Below are 23,432 nucleotides of genomic sequence, written 5' to 3'. Positions count from 1 at the left end.
TTAGATTTCAGATAAGTGATTATAACAGAGAAAAAACGCCTTCCAAACAAACCCTTTTTATTATAGCCTATTTGTATTATACGGAGCCCCTAACGTGGAGGTGGAAAAAAAGTTTTATAATGTTGATACATTATAATATCACTATTGATAATATTGATTTATAATGCAAAAGCATTAACACAATTTTTCCTCATCTCATTTCATGTATTTTTTTTTAATCAACATGTTAATTTAGGGGCTCTGTACTAAAGGGAAATGTGGTGGAAAACTGTATTTTAAAGCTTTTGCATTCCCCCAAGAATCTGCGTTCGCTTGCAAAATATTTGCGTTCTCCTGAGAAACTTTGCGCTTCCTCGCAAAACATTTTGCGAGCGAACAACGTTTCTTAGGGGAATGCAAACATTTTGAGCGGACGCAAAGTTTCTCAGGTGAACAAGAACATTTTGAGCGGACGCATTTTACCAAAACACATTTTTCCTCCCATTTCCCTTTAGGGGTTCCATAGCATTAAGAGCTGTAAGTCTATAAGTGCATATATGTTTTGAATAATAGTGTCATGAAAGTATTCCTCAACTGAAGATCCACTTTCGAGGCATTGCTTGTGCTCATGTGCTCAGACGTATGGCCGGTGGTGAGGGTATCGTGGGTATTGCCCATCATATTGGAATTCTCTCCACTGTTCGTTCTTCTCTCTGGTCCTCTCGATCTGTTCTGTTGATACAAAGACAAACAGCAGCTAGAACTGGATTCTAAGACCCTTTCTCAAAGACTTTCTATATCTTAAATAATAAAAGGTAACAATTTATTAACTCTAAGTCTTAAAGATTCCACCAATTTACATGGTGTTTAGCCATGATTATCTTAATCAAAATATTCATTATGTAGTGTAACTGGTATTTTGTTTGGAACTAGGGTTTTCATGGTATTTTTTTAAAAAGGAATTTATAACTGAAATCACTAATCTGTTCTTGGAACATTCAAATGTTCAATTTAAATTTCATCTACTGTGCCAAATTTACTGTTTACTTTCAAATCAGTGCACCAATCTAGAGTTCTGGATTATAATTCCTAATCATTGGTCCAGTGTTTCTGAGAGCCGTGGCTGTCATCAGCCTCTTATTAGTCTTGCGATCTTTATCCCCTAAAGTTTTTGCACAGCATGTTTCTCTTTTCTGGAAGCCAAGATAATCAAACGGAGATCAGTCTCACCATTGCGCTCCTCCTCTAAATAGTCCTCGTATTCATTGCTTTGTTCTTCATAGTGCTCCCTCCTTCGCTCGTTTGTAGCCATCTTCACCCTTTGCTCTGCTAAAATGAGTGAAAAGACACATTTCAGCATTATTTTAAATGTGCATTCATTGACTAAGCTGTCGGTAGAGTTTAGAAATGACATGCCAATGCTGATAATCTCAAAATGGCCAAATGTAGGTTGATCTACATCACTAGACAAAGGGTAGATTTGTTTTCGCTTGCCCTCATCTCTAGAGACGTCTCAGAATCTTCAAAAACTCCAGACTGTATAAAATAAACAGGTTAAGGGTAATACACATTCCCATAAACCAACTGCCAGCAGTTCACAGATATTAGAAAATTGGGTGCCAAAAATAATCTAGGTTTCGCTCTCTTTCTCCATAGTGAGGGAGGTTAGTTTAGCTCATGTCTGCACATTCCACTCTCAGGCCCCAACTGCTTTAACTCCTCCAACCTGCAGTGTCTGCTCCTGCACCATCACACACACATTGCTGACAACTTGAAATACACTTCAGTAAAACTTTTCCATGCTTTCATTGCTGCAATCTTAGACTAGCAGGCTAAGTAAGGGACGGCCTGATGGCGTTTGGGCGAGTGTCAGTATGTGTGTGTAGGAGAGAGAGAGAGAGAGAGAGAGAGAGAGAGAATGGCTCCATATTGTCCGGTTGGTCCTTCTAGACCAGCGGTTCTCAAAGTTTTTGACTCAAGCCTCCTATTGTCCAGGATATTATTATTTTTGCTTAGTGAATAAATTCAAATAGTTGTGCAAGATTAAATTCTTGAAGAACTGTCACTCTAAAAAATAATAGAAATGCAAATTCACGCCTGTACAGTAGAGGTCAATAAATGGGAAAACAAAGTAACTTATGTTACTTATTTGAAAAAGTAACTCTGTTAAAAGTAATGCGTTGCGTTACTTGTTACTTTAAAAAGTAATCTGATTACGTAACTCGGAGCATAGTACTCATATGGACTGATTTAAATATGTTTTTAGTACCTTTATGGATCTTGAGAGAGGAAATGTCATTGCTCCCTATGTAGGTCTCACGGAGCCATCGGATTTAAACAAAAATACCTTAATTTGTGTTCCGAAGATCAATGAAGGTCTTACGGGTGTAAAACGGCACGAGGGTGAGTAATTAATGACAGAATTTTCATTTTTGGGTGAACTAACCCTTTAAACATGAATACATTTTTGATGGGAGATTACTTAAAGTTGACTTTAAGCTCTTTAATTGTTGAATTACATGTTACAAGTGTAATATACGAGTGTAAATGTAACCAGAACTGACATTAGGAGAGTTTTACTGCACTTACCATAGTACTCTTCATAAGTTCTTGGGGATCTGCGACCACGGCGTTTGAAGAAGTTTGAGGCATCAGATGCTGGCATGAAAACTCGTTTAGATGCGCCTGCAAAAGCAATGGAGTAAGTGAAGAGAGCATGTGGGATGTGTGTGTGTGTGTGTGGTCCTGGTAAACCCTATGTTGTGGGGACCAAATTTTTTTTGGGAGGAAAAAAAGCTTATAAAACGATGATGTTGTGTGTGTGTGTGTGTGTGTGTGTGTGTGTGTGTGTGTGTGTGTGTGTGTGTGTGTGTGTGTGTATGTGTGTATATATATATATATATGTGTGTGTGTGTGTGTGTGTATGTAAAAATGCAGAAAGTTTTCTATGAGGGTTGTGTTTAGGAGAATATACAGTTTGTACAGTAAAAAAATCCACATAAAGTCCACATAAAACTGTGTGTGTGTTGAACTCACCTTTAGCTTCACTGTCTTTTCCATCTTTAACGGCTGCACTTTCAACCCCTGCCAGCACTTAAGAGAGAGAGAGCGTTTTCTTTTCACAGTTTTTCTGATCAGAAAATTCTTCTGATATTAAATAATTGATAACTCTTCTTGTAAAACACATTGCACGAAATTACAAGAAATGTATTCTTTGAATACATTTACAAAAAATACTGTGCTAATACAATATTTTTGGACATTCCATAGTACATTTCAAAGCATTTAATTTAAATCATACATTAAAAAAACTTAACTTTAACCATCTAAATGAGGACTTGTCAAATGGTTTTAGTGCATTTATAAATACTGGTCACTTACACTAAGCTTTCCCTAAAAGTAAACATTTTACATTTTTTAATTTAACGGGGTTACTCACCAATTAAAATGAGGACGGTGGGCAGCAGTGTGAGCAGGACAGTGTGATTCCAGGCCATCCTTAAGAAGATGAGTGTGTCTTACTCAGGTGTCAGAACCACAGAAGAGAGTCCTAAGACCTGAGAGAGAGCATGTGTATGTGACAGAGAGAGAGAGAGAAAAGGCAAGGCAAGGAAAGGAGGGGGAGCTGGAATTTCACTCGCCCAGGGGAAGCAGGAGGGGCGAGAGAGGGAGACACGGAGCGCAGCACACACCCACTGATCAGACCCTCTGTGTGAATAAAAGCCCTCATCATCATTGACTGTTGCTGTCCAAACTTCTGTATCTGGCAGATTTACAGTTTAGCATCAGGTTTCCATTTTAATAAAACAAATGAACAGCAGATCAAGTGTGTGATGGATTCCTCAAGCAGCTCATCAGGATTAAACGATTAACTCAGTATCACCTGTCATCAGAAATAACACTCCCTGCATTCCCCTGAGATCAGACTCTATCTATCTATCGATCGATCGTTTGTTCGCCATCATTCTATCCATCTGTCCATCCATCTATCTGTCTATCTAATGGTCATTCATTTGTTTGTTCCATCTATCATTCATTCTATCGTTTTTGTTCTTTCCATCCATCCATCCATCCATTCATATAATATTAATAATATCCAAATATTGTTCATTCTATCATTTGTTCTTTTTTTTTATCCATCCATCCATCTTTTATCTATCAATCTATCTATCTGTCATTTGTTTGTTTCATCTATTGTTCATTCTATCTATCATTTGGTTCTTTCCATCTATCCATCCATCCATCATCCTATCTATCTATCGGTCATTTGTTTGTTTGTTCCATCTATCATTTGTTCTATCTATCATTTGTTCTTTCTTTCCATCCATCCATCCATCCATCCATGTTTTTTGTTCCATCTATCATTCGTTCTATCTATCGTTTTTGTTCTTTCCATCCACCCATCCATTCATATAATATTAATAATATCCAAATATTGTTTGTTCTGTCTATCATTTGTTCTTTTTTTTTCCATCCATCCATCTTTTATCTATCAATCTATCTATCGGTCATTTGTTTGTTTCATCTATTGTTCGTTCTATCTATCGTTTGTTTGTTCTTTCCATCTATCCATCATCCTATCTATCTATCTATTGGTCATTTGTTTGTTTGTTCCATCTATCATTCGTTCTATCTATCATTTGTTTGTTCTTTCTTTCCATCCATCCATCCATGTTTTTTTGTTCTATATATCGTTCGTTTGTTCTATTGTTTGTTTGTTCTTTCCATCATCCATCCATCTATCATTCTATCTATTGGTCATTCATTTGTTTGTTCCATCTATCATTTGTTCTATCTATCTATCTATCTATCATTTGTTAACCATCATTCTATCCAACTATCCATCACTCTATCTATCTATTGGTCATTTATTCTTTCATTCGTTAGTTTGTTCATTCTATCTATCATTTGTTTGTTCTTTTTTTCCATCCATCTTTCTGTCTAATGGTCCTTCATTTGTTTGTTCCATCTATTATTCGTTCTATCTATCGTTTTTGTTCTTTCCATCCATTCATATAATATTAATAATATCCAAATATTGTTCGTTCTATCTATCATTTGTTCTTTTTTTTCCATCCATCCATCCATCTTTTTTATCGGTCATTTGTTTGTTTGTTTGATCTAACGTTCGTTCGTTTTATCGTTCGTTTGTTTGTTCTTTCCATCTATCCATCCATCCATCATCCTATCTATCTATCTATCTATTGGTCATTTGTTTGTTCCATCTATCATTTGTTCTATCTATCATTTGTTTGTTCTTTCTTTCCATCCATCCATCCATCCATCCATGTTTTTTTGTTCCATATATCGTTCGTTCGTTCTATCTATTGTTTGTTTGTTCTTTCCATCATCCATCCATCTATCATTCTATTTGTCATTAATTTGTTTGTTCCATCTATCATTCGTTCTATCTATCATTTGTTTGTTTCTTTTTTCCCATCCATCCATCCATCTTTTATCAAACTATCAGTCATTCATTTGTTTTTCATCTATCGTTCGTTCTATCGTTTTTCCATCCATCTATCGTTTGTTTGTTCTTTCCATCCATCCAAACTGTGAGCTGAGCAGCTCTTTTCATCTCCATCCATCCATATCACCTCTGTTCAGCAGTATTCTCAGTATAAATAATTTTTGCATAAAAATGTTCCAAAACTTTCCAGGGTACAATACTTATGCAGTAGATGTAATAATAACCAAGTCATTGTTTTATGTGTGACTGTGTGCCACACATTCTTTAAGAGTGTCAGAAATTACTTTCTTGCTCCAATGAAAGTAAGCAGGAGTTTTGTGTGTGAAAGACAAATCCTATCACAAAAATATATATTTTTCACCACTAAATAGAAACATCTGGTCATATGGCAGATGTAATATTTATGGATCTTGTTATTATTATACACAAGAATGATCAGTTAGTCTCCATCTAGTCTGTATCTAAAAGTGAAACTGACAGAAAGAGAGACAATTAGAGTAACAACTAGCAGACAGAAAATGTCAGAAAATGATAAACAGACACGCTGAGTGTTTAAAGGAAGAGATTACAGTGAAGCTACATATTGCTCCATCTCTGAACGCTTATCAAAATATATCAATGTCTATAAGGAAAACCTGCATATTGTATCAATGATTTGCCCTTTTTGGGTTGGTTTGGCTATATGGTGTGCATGTGCATTTATGAGGCATTTTCCATGCTGTGTAAATGGATTCCTGGATGTCTGGACGCCATCCAGGTATTTTCTTCAGTTCCAAGTCTCCATAAGGCAGACAGTAGCGACCCCAGCTATTCTCCATTCCCCATAATACACACAGACATAGACAGCATTTGAAATACTACTCCAGGCAAGACTTTTTCAAAAAGGTTCCTCCATTTAAAAAAGCCTCTCTGCTCTGGAGAATCACTTGTTTTCCCAAGAAGACACCCATTGAGTATATAAGCATGTGTTCCTATCAAAGAAATTGCTTACCCAAACACTATTTACTAACCTTCATGTCGTTCAAAATCCATACTGTCTTCTGTGGAACACTAAAGAAGAATTGAATGCTACACTCAAATCTCATTTGCACTTGTGTACATTAAAATCTGGTTTGTTTTGGGCCACCATGTATCATATGGACCACTTTCATCATGCTTTTTTGGTAATTTTTGGAGCTTGACGGCCCAATTCTTAATGTATGGAAAACAGCAGCATGCAGATTGTGCTAAACGTCTTCATACAAGTTTGGAACGACATGAGGAAGGTGAATAAACAATGACAGAATTTTAATTTTTGGGTGAACTATCCCTTTAAGCTAGTACATCAGCCTGGGCTCAAAAGCATTATAAGCCTAAGTAGATCGTAGAACCATTGACACAAATGGTCTCTATGATCAATTTAGCCCACAATGTTTTCTCAAATGTGAACAAGCTGAACCAAACTCACTGCTCCATCTTACTGTTGGTTTCTATGGATGGTTGTTGATAGGGTGTGGTTTGAATTGGTCTAAAGGAGTTTGTACCATGGACCTCTTTAAATAGCCTCTTTCACTGAGTGAACTTACCTTTTCTGCTACAAGCAATTTGATTTATAAAGGAGACTGCAGTCTGGGCACGCATGGTATTTATTATATAAGTGTATGCAGAGAAACAAACAAGCATTCATGGCTGCTCTTAAAATGCCCCTTATTCTGCTTTTAATCAGCATGATCAAAGATTTGGATTGCAGTTAGCGTGTAAATATATAAAAAAAAATGTGTATTTTGCTCACATCTGCTAAATCGAGGTCGGAAAACCACTAGTGCCTGATTTCAAGTCAACGGTGGCTGCTATTGCGCTACATGTGCACAAAACACTTGCGCATTCAAACGAGAAAATTTAAATTTAAATTCATGCATTACCATTTATCTGTAGGCCTAGTTAGTAGTGCACAACCGGCAATCCACACTTCGTGCTCCAAACACCACCACCAAGGTACTGGAACAGCTAGCCTCCCAACTCAGGGGCCTAAGGGTGTACTCACACTAGGCGCTCTGAACCATGCCTGAGCGCGTTTGACCCCCAAAGCCCGGTTCGTTTGACTAGTGGTTCATTTAGCCGGCCCTGGCCCGCTTGGAAGAGGTGGGCCAGAGTGCAGTTCAGTTGGGCTCGAGCGCGGTTCGCATGCGGTGTGAGCGCTAACCGTGCCTGAGCACGGAACAGCTGCTACTTTTGTGTGCGCTACTGTCATCATTATGACAGCAAACATCTTTTTTACTCCTTTGATAGTACACTTAACAATTCATGTAATTAATTTGAGTGTATTTGGGTTTATCACGGGTCTGCTTCTCACCTTTGATGAACAGGAATTATAGTTTGCGAGTAAAGCTGCAAATTCCTCCATTAACGTCAGCTGTCTTTGTAATCCTCTGATACGTGCAAGTGAAAATCGATGCGTGGCATAAATGATAATATATATTTCTCCCTGTTTTCTTCCATTCAAAAAGTTGCATCCTATATGACGTAAGCGTGCTCCAGCCCAGAACGTTAAGTGCAGTGTGAGTGCAGGCCAGCGGGGGAGGGGGGACAAACGCACTCGGTCTCGGTTCAAGGCAACCGTGCTTAGTGTGAGTACACCCTAAAACACCACAAGAAACAAACAATTAATCAAATACACTAACAAAATTATACTAAAGCCTGATATAAAAAAAAAAAAAAAAAAATCATCAAAAATACACATTATCAAGAATTATTCAAATTATCAAGAATACACAATATTCAACATAATTGACAATAGACACTTGATAGAAAAATAAGTACAAAACAAATATGGAAAATAATCCAAATCAAGCTAAACAAAATAATTAAATCAATAAAGAAAAACATACAATGGAAAAAAACGAATCATACAATGGAACAACCAAACAGGACTAAATACACAGACTATAAAGAACTACACTCCAAAACCCACAGAACCACACGCCAACACGCTTACACGAAACCAGTGATTTTTGTGACTGGCTTTTGAGGGCAGGCCAAAGCACACCGTCCAACACATTCAGCGGTGGGATAATTGGAGCAGCTACTGCCACAGCCACCGGTTTCAGCGTGGGAGAAACAAAACAAAAAAAATACACACAAGACCAAAACAGCAGCGCCGTCTTAAGAGCGTTCATGCAGACAACAATCGCCCCAGTTTCCCCGTAAGAACAGCACGCTCGCAACGGAACAATCTTCCTATTGAAAACAAAAGATTAGTAACTTAAATGGGGAAAAGTAAATATACATATAGAAAAAAATAACTATATGTACCGGGGTAATGATCACTGAAACAAATCATACAGTTGCTCGCAGTACAGTTCCCCACAGCTTATACACATGAATGGAACCAGAACAGCTGGAATAAAATAAACACGAGTTACCGTCACCAGCACAACATTACCGCTTACAAACAATCACATTCGACCTACCTAGGGATAACAACAGCCTGCACACCACTGTGAAGCCTCAAACGCTATTCCAGCTACATAATGAGCATAAATGAGCATACAAGTTACTAAAAGCACAAATGCACAACATTAGCCACCCAGCTAAATATACCTTTGAATGTGGACGTGCACGCATCAAAGGGCGGAGCTAGCAATGACGCATATCCAGGTGGCATAATCGCAGTCGTTAAATAGACAAGACACGGATGCTAATAGGCTGCCGCTCTAAGTATGGGGAAGGGAACTTACTCCCCTACCACAATCTACCCTTGGCTTTTGCATCACCGCCCCGACGATGAAACTACTCAGACTTCAGCCATACTTAGTTCCAAGGCCTAAATAAGGCCGAAACAGAGTTTGACACAAAACCTCCAGTCCCTGCTCTTTCTATCTCTCCTACTGCCCATGGGAGATAACGATTAGAATGCTGACCAGCATAAACTCTCCCAGTACGTCGCACCGCAGCTTCACCCCTACTAGGCCGTTCCTCCGGTAAGGGGTCTACCACCAGAGGCGCATCTACTGGCAATGGTCCAGAAGACAATTCAATATCCTCTGCCAGACCTGGTGAAACAGAGGGACCTAAAGACACAGGGCCTCGGGCCACCGATCTGCCACTCACCTGTGGAGTATCAGGTACCAAAACCCACAAATCCACCTCATTTAAGGATGTAGGCTCCTCTGATGGCGATGCCTCAACTACCACTGGCACCCCAACCGGGTGAGAGACAGAGAAATCTCTTCATACTCGAGTCTTCAACAAAGAGTGACGGACATGCTTCACCTTATTCAAATCATCTACTGGTGCTATGGTATGAACAGAACCTCCAGCCTTAGGCGCCTTTACCACCTGATACACCACAGGACTCCAAAGGTCCTGGATCTCATGACGGCCTCTTACACCATAATTGCGGAGATAAACCAGATGACCCTCTCCCAGTGGTGCATCCCGAACCTGCAAATCATGTTGCACCTTACGACGATCCGCAGCCGCCTTCACATGCTCTCGGGTTCCCTCAAATGCCATTTGCAGCCTGGTTTGGTGCTCCAAAACATTTACACTACAGGGCCCCATCTCCTGGCCTCTACCCAGCAAAAAGCAGAAGGCCAATCTACTTTTCGAGAGTTGGGCAGTGTGCGGAGGAGATTGTGCAAGGTCCTGTTAAAACGCTCGCATTGTCCGTTGCCCGCAGGATGGTATGGGGTAGTATGGGACTTTTCAATCTGATAAAGACTGCAAAATTGCTGAATAAGAGAGGACTCGAAACTGCGGCCCTGATTTGAATGAATGTGAGCAGGGACACCAAACTTATAAAACCACTCGATCACCAAAACCTGAGCCATGGTCTCCGCCCGCTGATCCCGAGTGGGAACTGCCAGCGTGTACTTGGTGAAGACATCAGTCATCACCAGGACATTTTCCAACCCGGAACGCGAAGGCTCATACAAGGTGAAATCAATGGCCAAGATTCCATTTGGTTTAGATGCTATCAAGTGGCCCATAAAATCTCTTCACCCCCATCCGGGCGAAACGCATGACGACCTCCCTTTCTACCAACCGATCCCATTGACGGATCAGGATCAAAGCAGTCTTTGATAACTGTCTGTGCTCTTCAAATGTAGGGGGTATTCCCCGCCTCCAGAATGCCAAGATTTCACAGATTACCGGGTCTGCCTCCTGCAATGCCTTAATATCACCCACAGAACTGGGCAAGGCCGTAACCACAGTTTGAGTTACCTGTGTGACTTTATCTGCCCCCAATGCTTGCGTCACAGCAGTTGGGACCTTGGTCCCAGGCAACAACTCTCTCACCTCACATCGGCCAGAAGGGTCCTGCCTCGAAAGGGCATCTGCATTCTTGTTACTCCAACCTGACCGATACCTGATTTCAAAATCAAAGACTGCAAGCTGGGCCGCCCAGCGTTGCTCGGTGGCCCCAAGCTTAGCAGTAGTTAGGTGACTGAGAGGACTATTGTCTGTGAAGACAACACACTTATGTCCCAGAAGGTATTCTCTAAATTTCTCAGTCATGGCCCACTTAAGTGCAAGAAACTCCAACTTCATGAAGCTGTAGTTGGACAAGTTGTGCTCAGTGGGCCGAAGACTGTGGCTAGCGTAAGCAACCTTACCCACTTGCTCCTGGAAAAGAACTGCTCCTAAACCACCATAACTGGCGTCTACCTCCAAGACAAAGGGCAGGGAGAAGTCGGCATAGGTGAGCACCAGAGTCGAAGTGAGCCTACCTTTCAACTCATCAAAACTCCTCTGACACTCTTCAGTCCAAGTACTGGAAAAACCCTGACTTGCTCGTGCCTTGGGCCAAGCAGCAGTCCATTCAGCCACAAACTCCTCCACAAAGCGGTGATAGTAGCTCGCAAACCCCAAAAACGAGTGCAACTCTGACACACTAGTAGGGCATTTCCATTTAGCTATGGCCTCAATCTTACTGGGATCAGTAGACACTCCCGGTGCTGAAATTACATGTCCCAAATATCTCACTTCCCGCTGAAAGAACGCACTCTTACTCAATTTGACTTTCAAACCCTCACATTCCAGGCAACTTAACGCGACCTCCAACCGCTCTACATGCTGCGCCACTGAGGAAGAGAACACTACGATGTCATCAAGATAAAGGAGAAGAGACCTACCCTGCTGGTCCCCAAACATCCGTTCCATTAAACGCTGGACGGTGCTTGGGGCATTGCAGAGCTCAAATGGCATTCTATTCCACTCAAACAACCCGAACGGGGTGCAGAAAGCAGTCTTAGGCCTATCTCCTTCAGTGACGGGGACCTGATTGTATCCACTGGCCAAGTCCATAGTGGAAAACCAACAGGCCCCCGTCAAGAAGTCCAACGATTCCTCAATGCGTGGCAGAGGAAATGCGCCTTTTCTCGTCTTTGCATTCAACTGACGGTAGTCAACGCACATGGGCAGACTACCGTCCTTCTTGACGAGAACAATAGGGGACGCATAAGGGCTACAACTCTCCCTTATAATACTAGTCTCCAACAGCTGGTTAATATGAGATTTGGCGACTTCATACTCGGATGGGGGAATCCGCCTGTATCGTTGCCTAACAGGAACGGAGTCTAACAGAGGGATGTCATGAGAGATCAAATTGGTGCATCCTAAGTCACCCTCATGGGATGAAAATACGGAATAAAACTTGTAGAGCAGAGCCCAGACCTGATCCTGTTCTATTTCTGAAAGAACAGACAAATCAACGGCTTCAAACTGTTCTTGAAGAGAAGGGGCTACCTCCAGGGTGTGGGAACTCACTGTGGCTGCTACAGATTTAACTTCAGTTATCCCAGCAGGCAGACTTACCACACAGACATTATTAAGTGTTCCTAGAATAGTGTTAGCATAAAGCATAACATGCACAGTTCCTACATTCACCACGGGTAAATAAACAGTACCTTGGGTGACCTGCACCAATGCGGAAGAAGCCAACAATCCAGCTGGTAACCCGGACTCTGGGGACTCAAATAGTACCGTACCCCCTGCATACTGCTCTGAACAGGTTGCTGCTACAAACTTCATCACACCACCTGGAATGACCTTGCAATCTAACACTGCCCGAATGACTTAAAAACTGGTCATCCATGCGATGGCAATGTTGCAATGCCTGTATAACGAAACTAGGGACCTCAATGGTTAACGATGGACCGAAAAGGGCAGGGCCATGCTGTCCAAAGAGCTCCTGGTAGCACATTAAGGACATTCATCCCCAGAACCCCTGGAATTTGGGTACGAATGCCACCAGGAGGATCCTGACAAGCACTCCGCATTTTGGAACTACTCGACCACACAATTCGACGTCCAATTCTAAATAACCAATATACGGGATTGAAAGACCATTAGCAGCCCGCAACTACAGTCATTGACATGACTTGAGTCGGTCCTGACCCCATGGTTCAAAATGTTTATAAAAACAACTCTCAGTAATTGTAGATACCATGGGGCCAGTATCGACCAAGCATGGCACTGAAACTCCGCCCATTTGTATGACGAGATGTGGACGACATTAAATGGGACAAAAAACTCGAGCCGGTCACTTGCCCAACCGCGCTTTGGCTCGGCGGCGTGGTGGGAACTAGTTTCCCGAGGACGCAGATGGACCAGGCTGCACGCCCCCAGTGGACAGCGAAACATGCGAAGGAAGCTGAGGGCGAGGGAGAACACGTTCCCCGCTGCACTCTTTAGCAAAGTGGCCAGGTCTTTGGCATCTCCTACATATAACTGGGCCGCTACGAGGGGATTGACTACGTGGCAGCGGAGCCTGCAAATGGGCAAGACTTTGGGTTAGCTTATTTAACTGCTCTTGTTGTGATCTCAATATCTCCCTCAACACACCTAATTCTGATTTATGAGGAGATCTACCAACACCTGCAGAAGACTAACCTTGCACACCATACTGGATTCCGTAAGTGGACGGAACTGAATGACTAAGGCCCCTCATGCTTCCTGGCATACCCTCCCTCTCCCATCTAAGGGCTTCACTACGAACCTCCAAAAGGGTTAACATAGGTTGACAAAGTATTATCTGTTATACCTCACGACGGAGCGCGCTATCAGCGACATGCTCAATACACTGATTACGTAACAAAGCCTGTGAATTTGGCATGGCATAAGGTGATTGCTGCTTTACTTGCTCCAGGAGGCCCATCAAGGCGAGTGAGAAGTCCAACAGGGACTCACCCTCCCGTTGCTTCCTAGAGAAAAAGGCCTTCTGTAGAGAGACATATGACTGTGAGCAACCATACAACTCCTGCAACACAGAAATAATTTTAGCTGGATCATTCCGCTCAGCATCTGAACGATACTTAATCTCTTCCCGTGCCTCCCCTTCTAAATGGTCAAACAAGAAGAAAGCTTTATCAGAAACTGAGAAGTGGCAGGCTTGCATACAAGCCTGGACCTCCTAGACCCACTCATCAATATCAATGCCAACCCTGCCACTAAATTTTGGGCACTTTCTGTCTCGTGGCACAAAGACAAATATTTCTGGCAGGGCAGCATACTCACTACTTGATTGAGAGGTGGCAGCAGAAGGCCCAGGCATATTAGGACGTGCATCTCTAGAGCTAGGTAGCACAAGTACACATTTCTGACGCAACCTCTCATTATCTGCCCTCAATTGAGCGACCATTTCCCGTAGTTCCTGCAGCTCTTCCTCCATTACTTTAACCACTATAACACTTACCAATAAGAAAAGGACGTAGGAAATCAATCCACGGGACGCACACTGCTGTCTTGCTGTTACTTATCATACGATACAAAATAAAAACAAACAAACTAACAATACAAACACCACATGTACCCACGTCTCTGCCGAACACGGGACCCTGCCGACTACGCCAGAATGTAGCGAGGGCAACAGGGAGTAAATCAATTACACCAGAGATACCAAAACCTTCAAGGAAAATGTATTAATGCTGACTACGCCACCCCTTTAAAATAAGGGGAACTGAATACTGATAGTATCAGAACCAATCACACAGGTTCATTACCATGAAGGGCAGAGACAATGGGTATCAATATACAAAATGTTTATTAAATTCACAATGATCAGATAAAACACTTAAAAGACCATACAGCAGTATAGCTGGAATGAGCTAAACGACCACGGCTGAGTACAGCAGTAACTGGAGGCTTACCCGTAGTGGGGTAGGCTAGCTGTAAAGTGATTATTCCTAAACCACACACACACACACACACACACACACACACACACACAGTGAAGTGAATAATCACAACCGGCAATCCACACTCTGTGCTCCAAACACCACCACCAAATTAGTGGAACAGCTAGCCTCCTGACTCAAGGGCCACTAAAACACCACAAGAAACAAACAATTAATCAAATACACTCCAAATTATCAAGAATACACAATATTCAACATAATTGACAATAGACACTTGATAGAAAAATAAGTACAAAACAAATATGGAAAATAATCCAAATCAAGCTAAACAAAATAAATAAATCAATAAAGAAAAACATACAATGGACAAAAACAAATCATACAATGGCACAACCAAACAGGACTAAATGCACAGACTGTAAAGAAACTACACTCCAAAACCCACAGAACCACACGCCAACACGCTTACACTAAACCGGTGATTTTTGTGACTGGCTTTTGAGGGCAGGCCAAAGCACACCGTCCAACACATTCAGCGGTGGGATAATTGGAGCAGCTACTGCCACAGCCACCGGCTTCAGCGTGCGAGAAACAAAGCAAAAATACACACAAGACCAAAACAGCAGCGCCGTCTTAAGAGCGTTCATGCAGACAACAATCGCCCCAGTTTCCCCGTAAGAACAGCACGCTCGCAACGGAACAATCTTCTTATTAAAAACAAAAGATAAGTAACTTGGGTAAAGTACATATACCTATAGAAAAAAATAACTATACGTACCGGGGTAATGATCACTGAAACAAATCATACAGTTGCTCGCAGTACAGTTCCCCACAGCTTATACACATGAATGGAACCAGAACAGCTGGAATAAAATAAACGCGAGTTACCGTCACCAGCACAACATTACCGCTTACAAACAATCACATTCGACCTACCTGGGGATAATTACAGCCTGCACACCACTGTAAAGCCTCAAACGCTATTCCAGCTACAATAAATGAGCATACAAGTTACTAAAAGCACAAATGCACAACAAAATTAGCCATCCAGCTAAACATACCTTTGAATGTTGACGCGCATGCATCAAAGGGCGGAGCTAGCAGTGACGCATATCCAGGTGGCATAATCGCAGTCGTTAAATAGACAAGACACAGATGCTAATAGGCTGCCGCTCTAAGTATGGGGGAGGGAACTTACTCCCCTACCACACATTCAGAAGTTTTTTCGTGTAGACACTCATCCTGATTTTTCCGAGTTAAGGCCCATTCACACCAAGAACGATAACTATAATGATAACTATATTTGCGTCCACACCAACGAACGATAACGGTCTGTTTATTCTAAGCTCACGCATTGCGGTTTCATCGTGTGTACAACATGTTTTTACAACATAATATTATGCCTGGCATAACGATCTCATCTCCGTTAATACTTCTCACCATTTATTTCGAGGGTGTGACCGATTGTTTTCCATATCCATTCTCTTTAAAGTATCCTTGAAAAGGGGGTTTGCCTTGTTAAACAGTGGTGGCTTTTTCTGGACCTTGGCGACGTCGGCCATTTTAAATGCGCGAGCCCTAATTAGAACGGATTCTGATTGGCTGTCAGTGTTTTATCATTCAACAGCTGGAAAAAAATCGTTCTGAAAGTGATCCCAACAATATCGTTTCTCTATATCGTTATAGCTGTGGTGTGGACAGTGCTATTCTTTTGTATTTAGAACGATTTTAGAACTATATATTTATCATCTTTATAGTTATCGTTCTTGGTGTGAACAGGCCTTTAGACGCATTCCTGGGTCAACATATTTTGTTGATCCTGGAACAACATTCCTGTCTGAAAATTTAGTCCTAAACCTAACCCTATCCATAAGTTATCCCTAAAATCAGAGGGAAATGATAGGTGAATAACACTGATGTAGAAGCACCTAACCCTGGTTGTAAGCTTAAACTTGACATAAACTGTAAACTTGTCCCTCAAATCTGATTGGTTGAATAGAATGTTGTTCAAGGATCAACAAAGATGTATGGTGAAATCAGGTTCTGCCATGTAGATGCTTCTCAAAAATATTCCCAAGCATAAGCAAAAGTCTCAATGGTGTTTTTTGTGTAAATGTCAATTTTAAAACAGTAAAAAAAAAAAAAAAAAAGTTCATTACCTTATTAAATGCATTTATTGTAGTAAAACATTGTCATTCACATTATTAAAAATAAACATTCATTTTATTTAAATTAAACAATTATATGGTAGAAACTTTTTCTCAGTTAGATCACAAGTCTAAAAGCTGTTATTATCAAGGAAAAGTTACTATCACTGTAGTGTTAAAGTTATATAGGTATGTTTAGACCTGATCTAATGTTGATCAAACATATTAATCCCTTTGATATTTCAGAATAGTAAAAATATTTGCTTTGTCTCTGATTTCCATCAGCAAAAAGCTGGATCTTAGACATTTCAAATGAAGGCGGATTAAACAAACTGCTGTACTCAATTATACCTTCCCAAGTACCCGCTGTGAATTCGAATTCTGATCAAAGTACTACTAATAAGCAACAACCTCACTAATAATTACTTGCAGGAAACACTCTCACAAACAGCTGACGTATTAATCCAAGACAATGAATTCCCAATGTTCTTACATTGCTTAAAGAAAAAGCCACACCAAGATCCGTTGATGCTAATATTACAATGTCTGGCTTTCATTATTATTTGATCGGTATCAGGACTGATCGTCCCAGGCACAGATGGCAATTCAGTGTGTGTGATCCATGATTTACTCCCTACAGTGCCACCTGATGGTGAAAACCGTACTTAAAGCATTATTATCAGTTTTAAGGAAATTGTCAAATTAACAAACAGCTGTGTGCTGTTAATTAATCCAGTTGTGAAGCCGTCCTCTCTAAGTCAAACAGATCTGGCAAGTCACATTGATGTTCTTTCTCCTTGGACCAGACGTCCCCGCAAAGCCCAAGTGTCCTGCGTATAGAACAAAAACATGCATGTTGAACCCGACTGCAAAGATAAGCCACATGTACATGAACGAAACTTTGCATTTGTAGCTGGAAACACACCTGAAAGGAGATTGTATCGTCAACTCCATACTTCTTGGCTACAAGCTCCTTCACTTCATTGCTGATGTTCTCCTGAGTTGTTCCTTTCACATCAATATAATAGCAGTCAGAGCTGGCGTAGTGACAGGAAATGGCCTGAAATAAACCAAAACCGATTCAAATTTACATCCAGTCGTCTTGAATTTTGTGACTATAGCACTTACTAAATTGGTAAGCACAAGTAATTCAGGGGACTTGTTACCACTTAAATGCATGATTGAAAGTTAAAAATTCTAATTTATTGTTTTAATTAAACTTTTTAAGTTGCAAACATTATTTTGTAGAGTTCTGTTGACATAATGTTGATCATTACATCAACTTAATATTGTCTAATTTAAACTTAAATTTCTGTGTTAAAAAACTGGCCTTTTTTAACAATTAGGTTGTAATAACTTAATGAAATTGTCTTAATAACTTCAGAAATTAGGCAGTGGATTTCTAGTTCCCAGCATGCTTTGCATTAGGACTGGATAAATGTTGAAATTAAGTGTTAATTTATTTGTTTTCAGTGAAGGGAAAGACCTGTTAGTGTTTAATTCTGTTATGTTTGACATTTAATTTAAAAGAGTTTCTGAAATGAAGAATAGATACATGAAGGTAAATACTACATAGACTCTATAAGCAATGACTGCGCTAATGCCAGTGACAAGTAATATCTTACTTGTTTATTAAATATACATGTTAAATAAGTTATGTTAGCATGTGCTATGATAGCTGTTGTTTTGAACTGAAATAGATAAGATTAATTGGGCTACAACTAGCTGGAGCGACTTAATTATTTTCAGTAATCAACTTAAAAATTTGTGTTGATGCTAAAATTAAAAGTAATCCCTTACGTTTTCAAGGGAAAAATAATTAAATTACAGTAATTAACTACATAGTAATGCATTGCACCCAATACTGTTGATGAAGCACCAAAAGTATGCATGTAATTGAACACATTTCCAAATTTCAGATTGGTTTTATTTTTAAGTCATACAGACTTGAGGTTAAAACCTGTTTTATTAAAATAACGTGTTGCATCAGTAGGATATGTATGATAGTAGATATATTTCCATTTTTAATATATGCACTAAATTGGAATACTGCTTAAAACGTTTCACCCCCATGTGTTCAAAGGAGCATAATCGTCACTTTCTGGGAAATCGGCACAAAATATCTAATAAAAATGGAAGTTGCTGCAGTCGGGGAAGCCACTTTGGCTCATCATAAAATACTTGCACCTCAGAGAGTGCAGGTGAAATGCAATAAACGTAATGTTATCTTGCGTTCGGATGCCTGGTGTTTGGGAATGCAATCATGTGAGACCGTTCTGGGAAGGAATTAAACCAAATCATTCTAATGAAAGACTTTGGCTAAGGCATTTCAGAATGATCAAACCAGCATTTGAGATGCTGTGAAATAAAATTGGTCCGCTGAGTCCAATTATCCAATCAAATCCAATTTATGTGATATCCCAAAATTCACTTACAAATGGTGGATGGAAACATATCTAGTGTTAATACTACAAATGCAATGTGGCCATATGCATCCCTAACCACCTCTGAATGTGTTTTGAAGTTGAGAAAATTGTGCGTTGGTTCCAATTTACACGTCTCTGTCAACTTGGTCTTGATGTTGCTACCAAGTGAAAATAGGACCGAAGAGGGAAATGTCTTAAATACTAGAGTAAAAGCTCCATTTTTATGCATGCAAGTACCACCTACCTTTCGAAATCCCTTGGTTTGGTTCATTCCTGAGCCGTGGATGAGCAAAGGATGGAAAAACACTGTATCTCCTTTCTCCATCTCTAAATGCACTCTGGGGTGGTCTGGGTCGTAGTTACGCACCCCGTGGTACATCTTATTTATTCCACCCTGGAAGGAAACAAAGAGGCAAAGTCAGACTGACTGATGTAGACCATCTGCGTAATCATCCTCACTTCCTGTGTCTCTCTCACCTCCCATTCTGGGTAGTCATGTTCCTGTAGAGTGCCATGGTGTGAGCCGGGCAGGACAACCAGGCAGCCGTTTTGCCGGTGCACTTTCTCCATGGCGGTCCATGAACACACAATGCGATCTGCAGGTCGGAAGGGGAAGTAGTGTAGATCCTGGTGCATGGGATGGCGAGAGGTCATCTTACCTAGGAAGTGTGAAACAGGTGCACATTTAGGGACTTAGATGCAAACATCTGCATCACACATTTCATGTTTTGGATGTATCTTCCATGGCATACTTCTGCAGTTAATCCAGATATTATTTAATAACTCCTAAGACGTTCTGCTTAAAGGCTTAGTTCACCTAAAAATGAAAATTCTGTCATTAATTACTCACCCTCATGTCGTCCCAAACCCGTAAGACCTTTGTTCATCTTCGGAACACAAATTAAGATATTTTTGATCAAATTTGATGGCTCTGTGAGGCCTGCATTGACAGCAAGATAATTAACACTTTCAGATGCCCAGAAAGGTACTAAACACATATTTTAAAACAGTTCATGTGACTACAGTTGTTCAACCTTAATGTTATGAAGCGACGAGAATACTTTTTGTGCGCCAAAAAAACAAAATAACGACTTTATTCAACAATATCTATTGATGGGTGATTTCACAACACTGCTTCATGAAGCTTCGAAGATTTACAAATCTTTTGTTTCAAATCAGTGGTTCGGAGCATGTATTAAACTGCCAAAGTCACATGATTTCAGTAAACGAGGCTTTGTTACGCAATTAGTGTTTTTGAAACGTTTAAAAATTTCAATGGTTCACGTGACTTTGGCAGTTTGATACACGCTCCGAACCACTGATTCGAAACAAAAGATTCGTAAAGCTCTGAAGCTTCATAAAGCAGTGCTTTGAAATCGCCCATCACTAGATATTCTCATCGCTTCATAACATTAAGGTTGAACCACTGTAGTCACATAAACTGTTTTAAATATGTCTTTAGTACCTTTCTGGGCATCTGAAAGTGTTAATTATCTTGCTGTCAATGGAGGCCTCACTGAACCATCGGATTTTATCAAAAATATCTTAATTTTTGTTCTGAAGATGAACGAAGGTCTTACGGGTGTGGAGCGACATGAGGGTGAGTAATTAATGGCAGAATTTTCATTTTTGGGTGAACTAACCCTTTAATCCGATCACCAGGCCCACCCTTCACACCAACAAGGATTTTGATTCTTGAACACTTCAAACTTGGGTAAATCAAATTAGGTGTATCTATACCTGTGTCCGGTGGTTTGTTGATGAGCATGGTGTGCATGGCCATGATGTTGGGTCCGGTGAAACACTCCACATACTTCAGGATCTGAGAAACAAGCATTCAAATCAAATTATATTCAAAACATATTTTTGTCGTTGCTTTAGAGAGTGTATTTTTTTGCATAGTACTCTGCTTTTGTCTACCTGGGGTAAAGTGCAGTAGCGGAAAAGTTCTGGATCTTCCTGGTAGTCCTGAAGTTTGGTCACAGCCTTCTCACCTTCAACAAACTCGGATTTAGCAATGGATACATCTTTCATTATCAACAAGCCAGGAACCTTCACCTCTCTCTTACAGATGCGCTCAAACTCTTTCCTGTGAAACACACACACACTCCGTTATGTACCGACTTTGTGCACTCAGACTTCTCTTCAGAGTTTCTGTTAATGATCTACTCTGAAATACTGTTGTTTACATGTAGCCTAATAATCTCCTATTAATCCCACTGATTTCTCATTGATTTAAAGTAGCAGTGTTGCATTTTTTTTTTTTTTAATGCATTAAATATTAGAATAACTGCGATGTAAACCTCTGATTGTGATTACGTTCACAATTAGATTAAAAAATACCTTGTGTGGATACATAGAACAGTGCATTACTTTATATTTGCTCCCCAAATTAAGACAATATAAGACATTATATTATATTGTGGCAGGTGAAACTTTAAAGAGACATTAGAGACATTTAGTCAATATAATGTTTGCTGTATTCTCATATCATTAGATAAGTTTATCACTAGCTGAAAGTCCATAGTCTGTCAAAGTCTGTCCAACTGTCTATGGTAGTTGGTAGTCTGCAATATTTTAAATGAAAGAAGTTAGCTTTCCTGGCATATTTTTAAGTTATGTTTTATAAGCAAATAACAGTTACAAACTAAATTAATGTATGTTTAATGCATTTAAAAATGTGTTGATCAGTCTTGCCTGAATTTGTCAATATCCTCGTCCGATACCAAGTTTCGGACGAGTATGAAACCATCCTTTTCGTAGGCAATTCTCTGTTCTGGAGTCAGGACATCCGTGTCAAAAGTGTATCTGCAGAGAAGCCAGAACATACTTTACAGCCACACTAAAAACCAACTATCTAGACATAATTGATTTGATCATTCATTAAAATGAATTAAAGTCCACTTAATGTAATTTCAGCAATATTTAAAGACTAAAACAATTATAAAATCCATTTAATATGTTTTTAAAAAACAGGATCAATTGTGTTGCATCTTTCGTAACGTTACAACATGGTAACCACAGGAAAATACATTGAAAGATCAGCTGACTAACTTAAAGGTTTGAGGATGATGATGATAGGACACATTCTGGGCAGAAGTGAAGGATGCTCGCTGAATAATACAGGTTAAAGTTCATAATATACATTTAAACACATTGTCACTTTATAAAACAAATGTAACGTAAACGTGCTTTATTTGATATATTTATCATAGCAAGAGAGTTTTTACTATTAAATTTTGATTCAATGTTGTTCAAAATATATATTTCCATCAATAAAAAGTAGTCTACAACAAACAAGGCCTGTTCGTAATGCCTCGGCTTATACTGTCTGTGAGATCCCGGAACAGTCGCCAAGTATGAGGCAGAGTGCTGCACAGCAAGCGCGCGAGTTCAGCTTCCTCCATCAGCTGTAGCTCATCGCGCCGCTACACCAGAAAAACTTCTCTAAAAGGATACGACAGCTCCGTGGGACCGATCCAGATGATTCAAAACCACTTTTAATCTGTCTGCGGCCCGGGACATCTTTAATCCACTACCGAGTAGACGAGGTGAACTGAACTGCAGTGCGTTTGACTCTGTGTATGTGTTTATATAACTGGGGTAAAGTGCACATACTTAAACTTGTCCTGCATACGGTATCATAAAGACTCGGAGAACATTTGATTTACATTACTCATTAACTCTCTCTAAAATATATTAAAAAACCTATACAACTAAGTAAATAATTTAAATAAATAAATTATGATAAATATTACAAATAATTCTTATATGTTAGAAAGTCAACCAGGATTATAAGGAAGCAGTTAATAAATAATAAACTGCCACGATAAAACAAGTGGTTCACTGTGGAAATAACAGTTTGACTTACAGATAAGAGCTGAAATCTGTTATTGTACACACACACACACACACACACACACACACACACACACAGGGGATCTGGAGGGGATATATTTGTTTTTAATGACCCTACAAGTTAGATTAAACCTTCAAAATATGAGGAAAATATTTTATATTAATTATATATTAACTATTTTAAATATGAGGGAAGAACAAAACGCTTGGTTAAGGCATTTACCTGACAAGATTTGGCAAAAAAGGCAAACTACAGCTACAGGAAAAAGCATACATTGACTATAACATAATCATCTATTAATATTTCATTGGTTCTCGCATGTTTTTGCATGTGTTCATGAATTCTTTGTATGACAGCCTGGGCAAAAATTATGTCGGCACAACTGGCATGTATAAAACAATTGACTCCAAGCAGAAATCATAATCATAATAT

General features: G+C 39.9%; 2 protein-coding genes and 1 pseudogene across 2 annotated transcripts; all 3 read right to left on the bottom strand.

Moving 5' to 3' along the window:
• Window positions 1–40: 40 nt before the first annotated feature.
• Window positions 41–3,582, bottom strand: ucmaa (upper zone of growth plate and cartilage matrix associated a). The gene is made up of 5 exons (XM_051889987.1): window positions 3,419–3,582; window positions 3,016–3,072; window positions 2,569–2,664; window positions 1,210–1,308; window positions 41–711 (listed from the first exon to the last, which is right to left on the bottom strand). The coding sequence occupies exons 1-5, from the start codon at window positions 3,474–3,476 to the stop codon at window positions 614–616; spliced, it is 408 nt and encodes a 135-aa protein (XP_051745947.1). The 5' UTR covers window positions 3,477–3,582; the 3' UTR covers window positions 41–613.
• On the bottom strand, window positions 3,474–10,564 carry LOC127510455 (uncharacterized; annotated as a pseudogene).
• Window positions 10,565–16,723: 6,159 nt separating this feature from the next.
• phyh (phytanoyl-CoA 2-hydroxylase) lies at window positions 16,724–22,762 on the bottom strand. Its single transcript, XM_051889981.1, has 9 exons — window positions 22,601–22,762; window positions 22,196–22,254; window positions 21,839–21,949; window positions 21,062–21,230; window positions 20,882–20,963; window positions 19,619–19,800; window positions 19,386–19,535; window positions 17,641–17,775; window positions 16,724–17,545 (listed from the first exon to the last, which is right to left on the bottom strand). Exons 1-9 carry the CDS (start codon window positions 22,664–22,666, stop codon window positions 17,492–17,494), a joined length of 1,008 nt encoding a protein of 335 aa, XP_051745941.1. The 5' UTR covers window positions 22,667–22,762; the 3' UTR covers window positions 16,724–17,491.
• Between the last annotated feature and the right edge of the window lie 670 nt (window positions 22,763–23,432).

This window comes from Ctenopharyngodon idella, chromosome 4 (genome assembly GCF_019924925.1).
Source record: "Ctenopharyngodon idella isolate HZGC_01 chromosome 4, HZGC01, whole genome shotgun sequence".
In the NCBI taxonomy this organism is placed as follows: Eukaryota; Metazoa; Chordata; class Actinopteri; order Cypriniformes; family Xenocyprididae; genus Ctenopharyngodon; species Ctenopharyngodon idella.
Note: the sequence above shows the minus strand (reverse complement) of the source record. Positions and strands in the feature narration are given on the sequence as shown.